The 19,042-nt window shown below is 42.5% G+C and overlaps 1 protein-coding gene across 1 annotated transcript in view; it reads right to left on the bottom strand.

Annotated features, from left to right (window-relative positions):
* Positions 1-7,177: 7,177 nt before the first annotated feature.
* KPNB1 (karyopherin subunit beta 1) overlaps positions 7,178-19,042 on the bottom strand; it is a 36,086-nt gene continuing 24,221 nt past the window's right edge. The window contains exons 14-22 of the mRNA XM_066263813.1: positions 18,869-18,940; positions 17,388-17,532; positions 16,157-16,239; positions 14,035-14,142; positions 13,271-13,414; positions 13,055-13,160; positions 12,274-12,388; positions 11,067-11,228; positions 7,178-10,173 (exon numbers count right to left, since the gene is read on the bottom strand). Of these exons, the coding sequence (XP_066119910.1) occupies position 10,173; positions 11,067-11,228; positions 12,274-12,388; positions 13,055-13,160; positions 13,271-13,414; positions 14,035-14,142; positions 16,157-16,239; positions 17,388-17,532; positions 18,869-18,940 (936 nt within the window). The 3' untranslated portion in view covers positions 7,178-10,172. The remainder of the gene's footprint in view (positions 10,174-11,066; positions 11,229-12,273; positions 12,389-13,054; positions 13,161-13,270; positions 13,415-14,034; positions 14,143-16,156; positions 16,240-17,387; positions 17,533-18,868; positions 18,941-19,042) is intronic.

Genomic DNA, 19,042 nt, shown 5'->3' with positions numbered 1-19,042 from the left:
ATTCTTCATTGCTCCTGGGCATTGCTCTGATAATAGATACACACCATAGAGTCCAGTCGGAGAGATGAGTTAAACCAGTAACTTCTTCGGAATGGAAAGTGAACTGAGGAGGTCAAAGGTTCATTTAGAAAGGGGACAGCTTTCCTCCCCACCCCATCCCCTTCCCCAACACACAGAAGCATCCACAAGCCAGTGAAATGAAAAAACAACAGATTCACCCTTTCCACAAAGATTATTTGAACACCTGCCAAACTGCTGAGCAGGAGATGCAAGTTTTTTGTTTTGTTTTGTTTCGCCACTTTTCCACTGTGTGACCTTGGGCACGTTACTTAACCTTTATGAATGAAGTTGGAGATAATTACCAACCCCAGCAACCATGGGGGAAGAATGGGGATCAGAGTTAAAACTGCTCTGACACGCAAGGTGTTAATGAGTCATTTTGGTCAGCCTGGCGGCAGGTAGGGTGCTGAAGGAATCTGGAGGACTCTGGCTAAACCCTAACAAGCCAATCCTGGAAGCAGCGTCTAGGCTGAGGACCTGGGGCTTTGGGTAGGCTCAGCATTTAGCTGGGATAAGCCTCCTATCTGGCAGGAGGGTTCAGTCTGCCCAGGACCTTTGTGGCTCCTGGCGGGTGGAGGGATGAATCTGGAAGGGGAAGATGATGAAAGCAAAGGTTTTTTGCAGGCTGTGAGCCTTGAGAACCAGCAGCAGCTGCTGCCATCTTGCCCCACTGTAGGGAGAAGACAGGACTGAGGGGTGAGCCAGAAGAGGCTTTGGACTCCTTCCCTCCCAAGAAAGGTATCATCACTGCCTTCCTTCTTCCTCCTCCTCTGGGTTCCTTTTATAATCCAGAACAGAAAGGCTGGTCATCCACTTGCTCTTTGAGGTACTAGCTTTCTCGAGCCATGTGGGATAACCCATCTGCCCTCTGCATATGAAGGCTACCCAGCTGGGACATGTCACTCCCCTCCCTGATCCTGAAGACTAGGCAGGTGTCAGCTTCTTTAATGCTGCACAGGTTCATTCTATTCTGAAGCAGAAGACCAGGCAAAAGATTGGAAATGAGGCTAGAAGGTGTGGGGCTGTCTCTGGGGCCTCGATGACTATGGCCTTGGCTCCAGCTGGACTTATGAAACTGTCTGGCAAGCCGTCTCTTACTGGAAAGGGTAAAGGATCCAGGTGCCGTCTGAGCACACACTCTAGTAGATGAGCTGTCAGCCCCTGCTGCTGCTGCTGCTGGGCTGCTCAGGGAACAGGCCTGAATCACAGCCAACTGGTTTACCATGGGTTCTCGACAGTTGGTAACAAAATCCCAACAGAGATTAGGCCTGTTTTAGGTGCCCCTAAAATACCCCCCCACTCCCAATTTGAACTTGATCTCATCACATTCCCCATTTTCTGGTTCTGTTGTTCACACAAGACAGTTCTGAAAGCAGGGACTGTATCCCATCTATTTTCATATCCCCAAGTGCCCTGATGTTACCTGCTCACTGTACTTTAACTCAGCAGAGTTAACACCTATTAATGTGCTGGATTCTGAGAATACAGTGATGAGCCTATCTCTGAAAGACAAACATGGCCCTCTTGCCTTCATGGAACTTATATTCTATTTGAAGAGTTAGACCAAAAACAAAAAGATTAAAGAATGAAACAATAACAAGTTGTGATAAAGGATGAGAAGATACAAAGGGCCAGAACAGAAAAGAATGGGGGTTGGGGGATCTGCTTTAGATAAAGTAGTCAGAGCAGGTTTCTCTGATGAGGTGACATTTAAGCCAGATCTTAAAGGGTAAGGATAGTTCTTGAGTGAATGAATGAAGCAGTATGGCTTTGGATTCGTTACTTTCCCTCTCTTGACTTGTTTCCTTATCTGAGAAAGCCTGAAGACTGGTCTGAATTACCTCTAATAACCCATGTAAGTCAGGGCTCATCTTGATAGTGTTAGAAAACAGGAAAAACCTGGGGCATGGTCAAGGGGAAGTGAGGTCAGAGCTGTGCTAGAAGGAAAGGAGGGAAAGTGGCAGACAGCTGGTCAAGCCAGAGTTGTAAACATTTCTAGATGGCGTTCACAGATGCAGCAAGAGAGGACCCGCCTCCACTAGTAGTTACTAGTAATAGAGACAACCCAAAAGCAGGGCCCGAGTCGCCCCTGCATGTTTCCTCCTTGGGAACCATCAGGGAGAGACTGTCTCCCACTCTAGGACTCTTGCTCTGGAGAAAGATGTTGTCTTTCTGGTCCCGTTCTTGCCTGAAGAGTAGGAGGTGGTATTTGTTAGCAGCCGACAGAGACTGAATCAAAATAAAACTCATGACTCAAATAGAACCAGGCGGGCAGGGAAATTGATTAGACATGTGACAATGCAGGACCTTAGTCCTTCAGTTCTGGACCTTAGAAAATTAGGGTTCACTGCAGAAACATTCTGGGACTCCCAACTGCAGCTGCTGGCTTCCCATCAAATTAGGGGTTTGGGCAGTGGTAGAAAGACCTTTATTTCTTCACCAAGTCCCCAAATTCTCTACAGGTAATGCACATCCTCTAATCAAATAAGCCAGGTTTGGAGGGAAATTGTTTATTTTATTGATTTATTGATTTTAGAGAGGGAGATAAAAACATCAATTTGCTGTTCCACTCATTCATGCACCCACTGGTTGACTCCTGTATATGCCCCAACTGGGAATTGAACTTGCAACCTAGGCACATCAGGACAATGCTCCAAGCAACCAAGCTACTCAGCCAGGGCAGGTGGAAATTGCTTTTTTTTTTTTTTTAATTTTATTTATTTTATTTTTTTTTACAGAGACAGAGAGAGAGTCAGAGAGAGGGATAGACAGGGACAGACAGGAACGAAGAGGATGAGAAGCATCAATCGTTAGTTTTTCATTGCGCATTGCAACACCTTAGTTGTTCATTGATTGCTCTCTCATACGTGCCTTGACCGCGGGCCTTCAGCAGACCAAGTAACCCCTTGCTGGAGCCAGCGACCTTGGGTTCAAGCTGGTGGGCTTTTCCTCAAACCAGATGAGCCCGCGCTCAAGCTGGCGACCTCGGGGTCTCGAACCTGGGTTCTCTTCATCCCAGTCCGACGCTCTATCCACTGCGCTACCGCCTGGTCAGGCGGAAATTGTTTTAATAACTCTGTGCTTCGTGTTACAACATGTTCATTTCTGCTTTCCCAAACAATTTTGAAAAAGTTACAGTACAAATATCATAGTATTACAATTTTGAATAGTTACAAGGTATATTGTCCATTAGAATGTGAACTCCCTAGGACATTTTGCTTCTTTCTCCAATGCTTTGTGCCTGGCACATACTCCATAGTGCTTAATCAATTATCTTAATTAATGCATGTGTAAGACCCTATGCTAAGAACTTCATATGTATTTTCTTTCATTGGAATTCCTACTTTACAGATGAGGAAACAAGATCAGAAAAGTTGAATAATTTGCCCAAGGTCATAACCAAAAGACAGTATTTTGAAGGGCAGAGCTCAGAAAATAGTAGGCATTGCTCATTGCTATTAAGAGCTTATTCATAAAGAGCCATTTCCTAATTCTCTTTCTCTCAGAATGGAGACAGGCTGCCTCTCTGCATCCAGAGCTCAGGCAGGGTGCCAACGCTGAGATGTCCTTTCCTTTCCTTATAGAAAAGAAGGTACATGTCACATTGAGGGGAGCTCAGGAACTTAGGGCCATGAGCACCTGGGAGGGAGCAGCTCAGGCTTCGAAGGCATCCTGCCCACTGCACTGCACTGCCCTGCCTGGGATAAGCAGATGGCATTGGGGTAATTCAGATGGGGAGCTAACTGAGCAGCCCTGTGGCCACCAGGCACCAACATCCACCCTGCCTCCAGCCCTGGTTCTCAAAAGCTTCTAGCTCCGAGGGAAAGGGAGCAGAAAGAAGTGCAGGGAGATGGTGCTAACCCCAATTGGGAGTAAAGTTGACTTCATTCATCCCTGAATGAAGACTTTGATAAATGCCAAAAAGTTAACCATGGACCTCATAATAAAGATAAAAAAGTCTGCTATTTAATTCCAAATACGCTTCATCTGGGGCTCTCTGCTTCACCACAAACTAAACTCTTTAGGAGCAGAGGTCCATCTGCTCCTTCTACTATGCAACAGCCCAATATGATAAGCAGTCTGTGGAATCAGCACTGCTTGCTAGACCGTATGACTCTGGGCAAGGTTCTTTGCCTCAGTGCTAGTTTCCTTGTCTGTAAAATGGGACTAAAATGATGCCTTTGTTATAGTGTTGATGCAGATCACTTTTATTACTCTACCTGGGATGCTTATTACAAGCCTGGCATTGTGTAAAATGGATACTTATAACTATTGACTAATGCTGTTCCCATCACCCCAATTAACCCAAGGTTAAGAGGCTAGCCTCACGACATCAGCAAATGAGCAGAGCTAGGAACCCTAATTCTGAGGCCCTGCTGCTCCCAGGTTTCTGGATGCTGTCCTTCAGAGGCTAAGTGAAGCCATTCCAGAAACTCCCTGAACTGTACCAACATGTCACTAGTTCAAATATTTATTGAAGATCTATTGCCTGACCTGTGGTGGCGCAGTGGATAAAGTGTCGACTGGGAACGCTGAGGTCGCCGGTTCAAAACCCTGGGCTTGCCTGGCCAAGGCACATGAGTTGATGCTTTATGCTCCTATCCCTTCTCTCTCTGTGTGTGTGTGTCTCTAAAAAAAAAAATGTTAAAAATAAAATTTAAAAAAAATCTACTATATACATCAAGTGCTGTTCCAGTCTGAAGTTACTGTGGCAAGTAAGACGGTCAAGGTCATTGCATTACATTAGTGTTGGGAAAACTGGCAAAAAAATAAATATAAAATATACTTTGAGGCTCTGGCCAGTTGGCTCAGCGGTAGAGCGTTGGCCTGGCGTGTGGGGGACCTGGGTTCGATTCCCGGCCAGGGCACATAGGAGAAGCGCCCATAGGAGAAGCGCCCATTTGCTTCTCCACCCCCACCCCCCCCACCCCCCGCAGCCAAGACTCCATTGGAGCAAAGATGGCCCCGGGCGCTGGGGATGGCTCCTTGGCCTCTGCCCCAGGCGCTAGAGTGGCTCTGGTCTCGGCAGAGCGAAGCCCCAGAGGGGTAGAGCATCGTGCGGGGTGGATCCCGGTGGGGGGCGCATGCAGGAGTCTGTCTGTCTCTCCCCGTTTCCAGCTTCAGAAAAGTACAAAAAAAATAAAAATACTTTGATAGTCCTGTCATGAAAATAGATGTGTAGTATAAATATGGATGTGAACCCTTGCATTTATATCGCTAAGATACTGTGAGCATCTGTCTAGGGCAGGGGTCCCCAAACTTTTTACATAGGGGGCCAGTTCTCTGTCCCTCAGACCGTTGGGAGGGCCAGAGTATAAAAAAAACTATGAACAAATCCCTATGCACACTGCACATATATTTTTAAGTAAAAAAACAAAATGGGAACAAATACAATATTTAAAATAAAGAACAAGTAAATTTAAATCAACAAACTGACCAGTGAGAGAACTATGCTCCTCTCACTGACCACCAATGAAACAGGTGCCCCTTCCAGAAGTGCGGTGGGGGCCGCATGTGGCCCGCGGGCCATAGTTTAGGGACCCCTGGTCTAGGGCAAATGTGAGAAAACTTGGATTTTGTTCAGACCTGGGCATAAATTTGAGCTCCATGTGACCTTGGTCTACTGAGTCAATCTTTCTGCCCCTTCTTCCTCAGCAGTAAACAGGAAGACTGTAAAAAGTTGAGAATTAAGGTACAGTGAGCCTGACCAGGCAGTGGTGCAGTGGATAGAGCATTGGACTGGGATGCGGAGAACCCAGGTTCGAGACCCCGAGCTCGCCAGCTTGAGCAAAGCTCACCAGCTTGGACCCAAGATCGCTGGCTCAAGCAATTGGTTACTCGGTGTGCTGAAGGCCCGTGGTCAAGGCACATATGAGAAAGCAATCAATGAACAACCAAGGTGTCACAACGCACAACGAAAAACTAATGATTGATGTTTCTTATATCTCCATTCCTGTCTATCCCTGTCTCTGTAAAAAAAAAAAAAAAAAAAAATCTATATATATATATATATATATATATAATATATATATATATCTGTATATATATAATGAAACATTTAACATCTATCTCCGTGTTTACTACTATTTTTACTTCAGGTTGGAAGCCTTGCTATGGTAACCTTGTTCTGTTCTTTTTAAGTGTTTGTTGGAGAGGCAGTTTATAGGAATGGGGAATTGCCTGGAAAAGTTGAAAAGGAAAAAAAACAAAACGGGGGGGGGGGGCATCCCTCCCTGCCATTGATAATGAACTGCTAACTCCTCTTCCTGTAAGTACAACTTTATTGGAGGAATGATTTTGGTCTATTACCATCACCTAGGATTTAAAGCAGTCTGGTAAGAATGACAAGCTAACCTCTATAACGCAGTCATCTCTAAAATTGGGTATAGAAATGAAATATTAGAACTTTAGTTTTCATTTACTTTTCTTAAATTGCTTTTTAATTCTACTTTTGTGTCTTATGATTACACAATATATGGGTACAGTATACAAGTATATAAACACTTGGGGGTGGGCATGATCAAAATTTCTTGACATGGGTATGCATCCAGAAAAGGTAAAAGGCCACGTGGAGGATAAGGTAGAAGAACTAAGGTTAGCCCTCGTTTTATTTGCCCGACATAAACTAAGAAAGTGCCTTTTTCCAAAAAGTAGCCTGCAGGCGTCACTATGCTAATAAGCAGCAGGGTGAAGGAAAGAACCCAGTTCCTTAAATCCAGAGTTCCTGTTTCTCTACAAACTTCTGGGGGTAAAAGAGGAGGTAGAAATTAAATACATGCTGCAAAGGAAGTAAAAAGCCAACCTTTGGACGAGCCATTGAACAGCCCAGATCATGAACCTGAAAAATATGCACAAGACAGAGGACAATCTTCAGCAGCTTCACAATCACTCTCCCAACAGGAAGCCTCCATGGAGGACTTTCACACTGCCTCACACAGAAAAGGTTTTTCATTTATTTCCCATTCCATTATGTACAGTCCATTTTAAGACAGACGTCTGTCCTTCCTCTCCCCAGCTCACACACACATCTCTACCACACACTCCCCTGCTTCTTTCAAACCATTCACTTCACCTCCAACGTGACACCATCTGGAACCAAAAATGAAGCAGCAAAATGTTGAAAATAAAAATAAAGCGGACTTTATTTAGAAGATAAAGGTGGTGGTATCAGTTTTGGTTAATAAAGTTGGGCTCAAGTGTTTTAACAGGTCTTTAATGCCATCACAGACTGGCATGCCAAGGGCATTCTAAATGCCAATAACAGATTGAAGTTGTTTCAAAAACCAAGATGCTATCAAAAGCTGATGAAGTTTGGATTTCTCTTAAAGTCAGACTAAACACACTTCTTAAATATGAGTGACTAGATTGCTTGGTTCTGAGTGAAAATACTACACTGAGCAATCCCCCTCCCTTTCTCCAGAGTCCCTAAGGCAATATTACAGTTGCCTCTTGACAGCCAACATTTCAACATTTCAACAGAGGGGAGCTGAAGGGAACCGGAAAAATGAAGAGCAAAATTAACAAATGTAATTGTAATTGAAGTAGGCAGCTGCCACTTGTGGCAAACCAAAGCCTAGTCCGATGCCCATTTTCTTCACATTTGCACTGACATCTTCCCAAGCAGACGGTAACTACATTCTTGAAGGAATGTGCCAAGACTAGGGTGGGGAAGGCCCAGACAGATTGGACAGAATGCATCATGCATCCAGTTGCCTTAGGTGGTACAATCGATTAAAGACAAATACCCAGACTATGGAAAACCCACTAGCCAAAGGTAACTAGAAAAGATTAAATGCATAACCAGTGCAGAATAACTGTGAGGCACCAAAACCACAATCCAACCAGCCCATTTTCCTCCTCTCCATTACTGAATGGATCTGGGAGAAAGCATTAATAACAGCACTTTGTCAACTGCTTCCCTGGAACAAAACATGACAAAACACATGGAAGGTTTTGTTTCACTATGGTTCTTGGTGTACTTTATTCTCCTGCTGTCTAGCTAAGCAACCCACACAGGACAGAAATGGGTAGCACTGAGGAATGATCATTTTTTTCTCCCCAACATTCCTGCCCCTTCCCTAAGCCCTGACCCAAACCCTATCTACCAAGAATGGTTAGTAGATCCTCCTCTCCCTCAAGGAACAACTAAAATTAAACAAGGCATTAGAAGGCCAGGTCTCTTCTTAGTAGGGCTTATAAGCTGGTGTACTCTATACACAATGGAGCGTCTTTTCTTCAAACACCTGGATTTTTTTTGTACACTGGTTCATAGATCGGCACTTGACTTTGAACCTGGCACCAAAAGGCACAATATCTGATACCCTGTACAAGAGCTATTAGCGATGCTGCCATATGGATGGGCGAAACTGAGCCAAACCCACTTAGAATGGAAGGCTTGGACAGGGAGGAAAAATGGCAGAGAAATACGAAAGCCCCTTCTTTTGCTAGAATGAAAATGAAAGTGGGAATTTAAGGTCTTGTTTCTTAATCCTCCAAATACTAGGAAGCATTACAAATCTTCCTTGGTGTTTTTGAAAGCAGCATATTCAGAATGCCAGCAAAAATTCCTAATAACTGCAAAACCAAGAGGATCAAAGCTCACCAACATCCCTTATTGCTGAGAGGCTAAAACCCAAATTCAGGGTGCCCTGTTCCCTGTGTAAAAGGGAAAATTAAGTCTGATTTATGGTTATCACAGCACATCACACTTTTAAAAAAATATTAAAGCGTGTGACCAGGGGAATGTTTGACACCATTTTATTAATCTTCAACTTCAGTGGAAAAATATAACCTTTTTCAAGTGCCACTTCATCACAAGAGTTCTAGTCTCTCTCTATATATATATTTATATATATATTCTTGGTTTTTTTTGTTGTTGGTTAATTGGTTTTGAAGTGCAGCAAGAGACCAATACCGTATTGCAGTCAAATAAGAGAACAGAAGGCCAAGCAGTTTCCAAATGGTTATTTTATCAGATTGTTTGAACATTAAATTTATCCCTGTTTGCAATCCAAAATAGTTACCTGAAGTTTGCTGTATGTGTGTTTACTTTATTGTATATTTGTTTTCTAAACTCTTTGGCACAATTTTCTGGGGCGTTCAGACTGCCTTGATACATGTCAGAAGAGAACGTTTGTGCTGCCAATCTGATCATTTAAATTTGGTTTGTTTGGGCTGTGGTTTTCTTTCGTTTTTGAAGTCTGTATTCTTTATTTGTAACAATTGCATTTTTATTTTTTCTATATCCTCTAACTCCAAAGTTTTCTTCCCCCCTCCCCCCAATTCTACATTCACAGTTGAACCATATTATTAGGAAAGGCGCCTTGATGAAAAGATCAGGATGGGAGCTCTGAACATTCGTCAGTGTTTTCCCTAGAAGTTAATTAAAAAACAAAAAAAACCCCAAAACCTAAAGAGCGTCTTCCCCCCCTTTTTTTACATCTCTTGTGCTGCATCAGTAGACAGAACTTCAGTTAGTTTTATGAAATGCAATGTCTAACCCCTTTTTTTTCTGGGAAAAAGAAACTGCAATGACTCGAAGTTGAGAATGTGGATACCGCCTCACTCACACACACTCATTCTCAGACTGTACGGAATCCCTCACCCTCCTTTTAGCCGGCACGCGTACAGTACCGTGTGGCAAAGGTACACCAAAGGTGGGCTCGAGACTCAGGCTCCTTCTTATCAGTAGCAAAGGCCAGGCTGCCTTTTACAACAAAGCACCACAGCTGAACCCAGTCCCCTCCTCCTCCAAACTAGTCATTCCACTCAACACCAGCCAAAAGACAGAAAAGCTAGTTCTAGCCTGTCCTAGGAAGAGATAGCTTTCTTTTTTTAGGCAAGTAAATCCACCGCTTTTACTCTCTTCCAAGATGGCCGATGTTATGGTTTTCTACGAAGTCAGTGCTTACTTAGCCCACTAACAGCGCTGCTGTTGGCGGCTGCGGCTGCTGCTGTGGCAGGATTTTCAATGTGGTGTGTTTTCAAGCCTCACTCACTCATCCTCTCATTCCCAAACATTCAGCATCCGTGCACACTCCTCACTTCCAGGTTTTTCAAAAGATTGGAGATTTCCAGTGGGGGTCTCAGGTTATCATCCCAATGGTAACAGATCTAAAAATGGAAAGAAAAAAAGAGGTCAACCTTTGAGATCACATACAGCCATAGAACCAAACACTTCTCTGATCCCTACAATTACGTGCTCAGAGGTCTAAATGAAATGTCAACTTTTCAGGGACTATTTTTCTTCAATCCTCTAGCCCAGTGGTTGGCAAACTCATTAGTCAACAGAGCCAAATATCAACAGTACAACGATTGAAATTTCTTTTGAGAGCCAAATTTTTTAAACTTAAACTATCTAGGTAGGTACATTCCTTATTGAGGTAGGGCCTGCGCGTGGTATTTTGTGGAAGAGCCACACTCAGGGGCCAAAGAGCCGCAGTTTGCCGACCAGGGCTATCGGCCAGCTACCTGCTCTCATCAGCACCTACATCAGAGGGTGGGAGGCAAAGTAAAAAGATAAAACTCAAAATGGCCAATTTTACTGAGATCTGTGAAATATGGTAACTGAATGAGAAAAAAATAAATTAAACCTGCATTGCCAAGCAAGCATCAGAAAACCCTGACTTTGGAGATCTGTAGAGCTAAGCAAAGTCTAAAAGCACCACAGTCAAGAAAGAAAAGGGTATAGGGCCAGGAATGAAGATTTAGAAAAGAGAATTATGGGAAATGCCATTATTGGTGACTATGGGGAACTTCAGTGAATTCTAGCTATGAAAGTTCTGTGCTATCACCACGAGGAATCAAGTATTTGGCTCAAGGAAAAACTGAGGTTTTCTCACTCTTGCACTATTACAAGGCTTATAAAGGCCTGGCTTAGAAGCACTTATATAAGAAAGAGCACATAACAAAATACCAAATCAAAGGCAGTCTTGTCAGAACAATCTAAATAAAACGCTCCTCTTCCCCAAGAAAGTAGAAAGAGGGCAGTAAAGACAAGCTCTTACCAAGCTTGATTCTTCAGTTTCCTCAGTTCTTTTGTTGCCCATGTAGCAAGAGTTTTTGCTTTGTTAGTCTTCGATCTCCGTCCTTCAGTTAACAGTTCATGGATCATTGGCCTAGCTTCTACTAATTTCAGTACATCCTTCCCAAATGCTGTACATAAGTCCCTGTGCAAAACAAGCACACCTGAAAATGAGCTCCTGGCCTGACACTAAAATTAGGTATTAAGCCTTTCAAACCAGTGCTAAGCTAGCTATGGGTTTCTTCTGTCGACTTTTTAAAGATTTTATTCATTTTGAGAGAGGAGGGAGAGGAAGGGGTGGGGGAGTGGAGGAGGGAGAGAGTGAGAAGCATCAACTTGTAGTTGCTTCACTTTAGTTGGTCACTGATTGTTCCTCATATGTACCTTGACTGGACAAGCCTGGGGTTTCGAACCGGCAACCTCAGCATTCCAGGTCAATGCTCTATCCATTGCACCACCACAGGTCATGCTGTCACCTGATTTTTCAAACTGAACGAAATCTTATAAATAAGTCTAATACCTGCCTTCAACAGATGGAAAAAAAAAAAAAAGAGATCTAAAGAGGTAGAATGAGCCCTGGACTGGTAGCTCAGGTGGTTAATGTGTCACCTGACACGCCAAGGTTGCAGGTTCGATCCCGAATCAGGGCACATACTAGAATCAACCAATGAATATATAAATAGGTGGAACAACTAATCAGTATTTCTCTCTCTCTAAAAATAAATAAATAAAAACTGAGAGGCAGAAGGGCTTACCCACATCATTCCATAGCTAATTCATGGTAAAATCAGAACTAGAACCCAAGTCTTTGAGCTCCTCAAGATCAATATTCTTTCTTCAAATTATGCCTCAGAAACCCTCAACAGAGGCTAAGCAATTTGTTGACAAACATTAGAATGTGAGATGAACATAGATCTGATGCTGCTTCTATACATTAGAATTCATTTCATAAAGAGTTTAGTGGGGAGACATTAGAAATCTGGAGGACCTGGAATGTGGCTAGAGCTAATGTCTTGAATGAATGATCATTTGTGAAAACTCAAAACAGAACACCATGGATTCTATTAAAGAAATCTCTGTACCAAAGAAGTGGGAAATTACCATCCAGTCTACTCTCAAAAATGTTTACAAGTCCTCTCTCTTTCTTTCCACCAGTTCTACTCAACTATTGGAAGCAGGGTTTAACCTACCCTATCAGTCCAGCAGCACAAGCTACTACTCCGTCTGTGTGATCCTCATCTCCAGCAATGTGGTCAATGAAAGACAGAATAAATTCTACTCTGGGCTGTACGAGCATCACATCCGCTATAAAAGAAAGAAGGTCTGATGAACTTGTCCCGCCTCTGGCAGGACTACACCCCATTTCAAAATTTCCAAATACTTGAACCCCATCAGTCAGGTGGCAGGCTGGAGAACTAGTTGTATATAACTACACAAAATTATTCTTTCTCAGGTTAAGTTGTCATTCCTCAAGTCAACAAAAGAGGTAGATACTTCTCTTCTTTTAAGCTGATATAATAGATATAAAACAAAAAGAACAAATGGAACCTTTATTCTAAGTCTGTGATATCAAAGGGGTAAAGGCAAACATTGCCCTCGATCAATAATAAAAACATCAGGTGGTAAAAGGAAATCTGATCCCCCAATGGCTCATTCAGTTGCACAAGAAGGGGTGTCAATCAACAACTGCCACTCACAGCTGGTGCAGATGCAACCAGCATCAACAGCATGCTGTGCATTCTATCCCCTGCAGTGCTCAAGAACACTGAGAAAAAGTAGCAAAGGAAGGGTGGGGGAGCATAGATAGTAAGAGTCAATACCCTCCCCCAAAGCCACTTTCTTCATTAGGGCACTGTTCCTCTTTCTCCTCTTCCTTTAAGCAACAGGCACTAGTTTACAAGTAAGATTCAGAATGAAAGGCAGCCCACTTGGCTAAGGGCACACTGGACTAAGTTTGATTGGATACTCAACGGTGTACGTTCTCCTGGTCTCCCTTTAATCCCTGGACAATTCCGGTATAGGCTTCCAAGCAGCTTTCCCTTAGCTCATTCAGATAATCCACCATGTCATAGTCTGACTGTAAAAGACAAAGAAAACAATCTCCATCACACTGATTGTTTTTAGTTGTACGTTTGTCACAGTTCTCTCCTCCATCAGGGCTGGACTGAAAGATAGCTGTATGTTTACCTTGTCCACCTGGGCTTGGGAAGCCTGCTGAAGAGTATTCAATACAACCTCTAGGTATTTTTTAAACTCTCCACCAATAGCAAGGGCAATATCACCAAACACTGACAGAATCTGTGGCTTCACAGACCTGTGGACATTCTCATTCTGACAAGGAAAAAAAACCAGGAAAAGCAAATTATTAAAAGTCACAATTTGTTCTGTCCAAAGACTCAAACTTTTTAAGAAAAGTAATAAGCAACTACTGCCTGACCTAAAATGGCGCAGTGGATAAAGTGTTGACTTGGAACGCTGAGGCTGCCGTTTCGAAACCCTGGGCTTGCCTGGACAAGGCACATACGAGAAGCAACTGCTACGAGTGATGCTTCCCTCTTCTACCCCCTGCCCCCTCTTTCTCTCTCTAAAATCAATAAATAAAAATCTTATAAAACAAATAAAAGCAACTATTAATATGCTGGGTATAGACCTTAAGGATATACACACAAATCAACAGTGGTTATCTCTGGATAGAGATTATGTATTTTCTTTTCCTTGGCATTTTACTGGTTTTCCTCCCCAAGTGCCACACATTGAGCATGCATTCCTTTAACTTTATAATCATATTTTAGAATCGTCTTGTGAAAACAAATAATTCCTTTCTTCATAAGCCCATAGCCAACTTTCTGGGAAATTAAAGCTCCCTGTCACAAATTTTGATGTTTAATCATCTTTCCAAACATAGAATTCTTCAGACACTGTTAAATTAGATCGTGTGTGTAGGTGCTCACCCCCAAATTCTCCAGTAGGAGCTGCATCACCTCATCACAGAAAGGTAAGATGTTGGACTGTAGGGCGCGGCATAAGTCTCCCACTAAGCCCACAGCTGCCAAGCAAACCTGCAAAGAAGCAAGGAAGTAAGCTCGCAAATAGAAAAGACATCATGTTTATCTAGCTGCTGGTCCTTTCTCACTTGAACCTAGAATCAAAGAAAAAAAAGAAGTGTCCCTTCTGAGGTTTGTTCACTTCAACAAATGAAGAGAACTAAGATTATTAGAGATATCATTAAGAAAAGACACTCTTCATCAGAGATGGTGGTGGCTAAGGCAGGTGGTTAAAAAAAAAGCAGCCTTCATTAGGGTGCTACTCTGTTTTGGTATATCTAATACTCTGCTTCTCACGGACTACTTTTAGTTCAGACACTCAGAACAATGAATAACACAGCTCCAACACTTGGGTAGATATACAGGAAAACTACCTGCACTAAAGAAAAACAAGTTTGTATAACAATGACTTTCGCCTGACCAGGCGGTGGCACAGTGGATAGAGCGTGGGACTGGGATGCAGAGGACCCAGGTTCGAGACCCCAAGGTCGCCAGCTTGAGCGCGGGCTCATCTGGTTTGAGCAAAAGCCCACCAGCTTGCACCCAAGGTCACTGGCTCCAGCAAGGGGTTACTCAGTCTGCTGAAGGCCCGTGGTCAAGGCACATATGAGAAAGCAGTCAATGAACAACTAAGGTGTTGCAATGCGCAATGAAAAACTAATGATTGATGCTTCTCATCCTCTCCGTTCCTGTCTGTCTGTCCCTGTCTATCCCTCTCTCTAACTCACTCTCTGTCTCTGTAAAAAATATAAATTTTTTTAAAAATCCCCAAAACAATGACTATCAGGTATATATGAGAATATATATACATTAAAATTGATCCTGGAATGATGTGGAGGTTGGGGTGCCAACACCTGTGCAGTTGAAAATCCATGTATAACTCTGTAACACTGGAGCACACTGTAATGGCAACAAGGGGTGGCTATAAAATTATTATAATACAATGTGTGCTTCAGTTAATTTCATACAATCATGATTTAATACTGCCTCTTCCCTGGCCAGGGAGCATCATCTCAATATGCCACGGTTGTGGGTTCGAACCCTGGTTGAGGCACATACACGAATCACAATGAATGCGTACATGGGCAGAACAACAGACTGATGTCTCTCTCTTTCTAAAATTGATGAACAACCTGATCAGGCAGTGGTGCAGTGGATTGAGTGTTGACTTGGAATGCTAAGGACTGAGGTTCAAAACCCCAAGGTTGCCGGCTTGAGCATGGGATCATAAACATGACCCCATAGTCGCTGGCTTGAAGCCCAAGGTCACTGGCTCACTTGAAGCCATCCCTCTCCCGGCAAGGCACATATGAGAAAGCAATAAACAACTAAGGTGTGGCAACTACCAGTTGATGCTTCTCATCTCTCTCCCTTCCTGTCTTGTCCCTCTCTCTCTAACAATAAATATAAATTTTAAAAATATTAATAAAATTTAAAAAAAATGTTTACATTTCTCTTAACGGCACCATGATCTGTCTTTGTGTATACATTTTGATAAACTAAGTTTTTATAATAGATTTGCATAATTTTATGGTAGTAAATGATAAATTAGTATCTATCTTTTTTTCTTGACAGAGACAGAGTCAGAGAGACAGATAGGGATAGACAGACAGGAAGGGAGAAAGATAAGAAGCACCAATTGTCTGTTTCGGCTCCTTAGTTATTCAATGATTGCTTTCTCGTATGTGCCTTGACCAGGGGAGCTGCAGCAGAATAAGTGACCCCTTGCTTAAGCCGGCGACCTCGGGGTTCCGAACCTGGGTCCTCTGCGTTCCAGTCCAAAGCTCTATCCACTGCACCACTGCCTGGTCAGGCAGTATCTATATCTATTTTATGCATTCATAACATACCTAATTTTTTCTCAATTTTTTACTATTTCTAGGCTATGTTGTCCATGTCTGCGAGCTTTTTCAAACGGTTGCAAATCTCCAAAAACTTTTCCAAAGTATTTATTTGTTGGAAAAAATCCATATATAAGTGGACCCCACATAGTTCAAAGGTCAACTATATTTTGAAACGCATAACCTACCTGGTACTCAGCATAATTTTTCAATCCAATACCCAGGAAGGGTTTAAAGGCCTCCATGTACTTTAGGAATTCACCACCCAACACTGAAAAGAAATAAACTATTACCACCATAGGATATCACAGCAGTGAGCAAAAATAACCATCCTAGTTTTCCCAAAATATGTTCACCCTACTCAACAGGTTGGGTAGAATGTGAATTAATTACTGATTCTATTATGAAGACACTAAGGCTGCCTCAGACAAAACAAATTCACAACTGCTGGAAGGGCCTAACTCTTAGGCCCTGGAGATAATGTCGCATCTCCACAGCGTAGAGTTTCACTCTGGCTCAAACAGCCACATGGCATGGCCCTCAAGGAATGTCAAGGTTAATTTGAATTGGCTGAGCTAGCAATACCACCTCCTGTCTACCTCTTCCCGTGTCCTTTTCGGAAGCCAACTAAAAACTGGGTTCCCTAGGCAGTTCTATCAAGAACTTACTTAAGCCAGTCAGGAAAAACAGGCTGGATTGCATATCCAAATAAGCCACTCCAGGAGCCAAAACAAACTGCTTGCTCAATCAGGGTGGTCACATCATGCCACATCAGTTCGACAATGTTCTTTAAGCTAGAAATCAGTCTGGTCCCTCTGGGGAGTGTTTCTCAGGTAACGGCCTTAGTAGTATACCTTCAGGCCTCTCTCTGAAACATTCTAGGTGCTTTTAATGACCCTTCAAAGAGTCTTAAGTCAGACATGGCTTCCCCAAAGCAATTCTGCAATGGCAGACATGTAACAACCAGAAATTCCTAGGACTCGCTCAATGTTTCATTCCAGCCCATACCAAGAACTATAACGTGTCAACCTGAGTCCAAAGCATTACAACCCAAACCAGAAGGTACCAATGGCCAGGAAAGAAAAAGGAAACTTTTGCTTTCCTCATCCTTGACAGGAGCCTGACCTCAATAAATCAAGTAGACTTTCAGGAAAAAAGAATGCTGATAAAGACAGGTAGGTAAGTTTCTCCCCCAAAAGTCTGCCAAACGGAGTTGCAAACTGGCTCCCCATTTACTTCCAGGAGAGTGCATGGCAACACAATGTGCAAATTTACATTTACATTCAATTCAACTCTGAACCAACTCATTCGCCTGTAAATGAGAAAACAGAACTACACTTTTCATGGTCAAAAATTCTTCGTGGCTATTGTAACTCTTGCATTGTAAAGATAATTCCCTGCCCAATTTCACTCACTGACCTTCCACCAGTGTGCTAACTGCCATGAGGGCATCCTCTTGAACTCCCCCAGACCCAGCCGTGCTCTGGAACATCCTTAACAGGGAGGCCATGACAACATCAGAGATCTGCAGAGCATCTTGATGTTGCACTTTCCGGAGAACATTCTGTGAAATAAACAGGAGTTCTGGATCTGTTGATTCTAAACCCTCCAATCAGAACACATTACACCTTTTTAAAATCAATTAAGTCCCTTGAAATTTTTTCTTTTTTGAAAAGGTCAAATACACCTTTGAGGCTCAAAAGTTTCAACAGTGCAAATCATTCACAACATACATTCTAATAGCCCTTCTATTTACCAGTTCGAAACAAACACGAGATGATCTTCCAATGGTGCATAAAATCATCTCATCTGCATTTCACCTATGTCTGACAAACCCCTGCCAGCAGCCTCTACATTCAAATCTTATTATTTCAGCTTTAAAGGACATGTAATGTTAGAGTTAGAGTTTTTACTCAATAAAACAAAAAACACAAGCCTTCCTATGTCCTGATTTACAGATGGTCAAGAAACAGTCTTGATAAAATAAAGCCAATCTAACTTCTCCTAATTTCACATTCCTCAAACTTCCCTCTTTACCCTGTTTCAACTAACGTTATTCAATCATTCCTTTATTTCCCTGATGAATAAGAAAATACCTCTTAATAGTCATGCTTTAAAAAACTAAGTTTAGAGTAAGAACGAGGGGAGTTCACAGGTAAGATTATCTAGTCAGCAATACACAATACTAAAATCTAGTACCTACCCAAGTGTCACACAAGTTCCAGGGTTTTCTTTGGTATAAAAGGGAATATCTTCCTTAGCTACTAAATGACTCCAGTCATTGAGTGAGCAGTGACATTTTACTTTAATGATCCTGGTCTCTCAGAAAAAGTCTACTGTGAACACTAAGTACTATAAATGATGTAAGTTAAAAACTTTATCAGGAACTTTATTAAGCAACCATTGCTTCAAAAGATGATGGCAGAAACTCAAGGCTTTATTTTTAGCTGGGTGTATATACTACAGCTTGGAACAGAACCTGACAGCTACACTTGGACAGTTCAATGAAAACCAAAGTTGCCCCAACACAAAACAGTTGGAAAAGAAGCATTCTTAATCAGTCTGTTGAGATCTTGCTTCCAGGTGTATCCTGTTTGACTCAAATAAACTCTTATGAAAGATCACACAAGCAAAACACTATATGGCAGGAAGGACCATTACAAGCCGAATAGTTTCCTCCCCTACACTGTGCAAGACAAACCTCATCTTTATGGACACAGGAAAAAAAAAAAACAAAAAAAAAAACCCGATTCCCCAATCAATCACAACCCAAAGCCTTTTGAGAAGAGCTGCTGATGAGCACCATCTATACTACTTCAGAGTTCTGCATGTGCATAAACTTGCACCCTGGGACCTGAGTCTCTCCCCAGGAGCTATTAAGTGATATGGCACCATCATACCTGAAGAGTTGCACAGAGTAAAGACTGAAGGTCATTAAACTGGATCCTATCCGATGTGCTCTGGATATGTGACTACAAGAAAAAAAACAAGATCATCATGTTCTGAATAAACACCTTTTAAAGGTGCTCTAAACTCCTTCAATACTTCCATTATTGCTGAGTTTGCCAGGACTA

Source organism: Saccopteryx bilineata, chromosome 2 (assembly GCF_036850765.1).
Source record: "Saccopteryx bilineata isolate mSacBil1 chromosome 2, mSacBil1_pri_phased_curated, whole genome shotgun sequence".
Taxonomy (NCBI): Eukaryota; Metazoa; Chordata; class Mammalia; order Chiroptera; family Emballonuridae; genus Saccopteryx; species Saccopteryx bilineata.
This window is presented reverse-complemented; position numbering and strand designations above follow the sequence as displayed.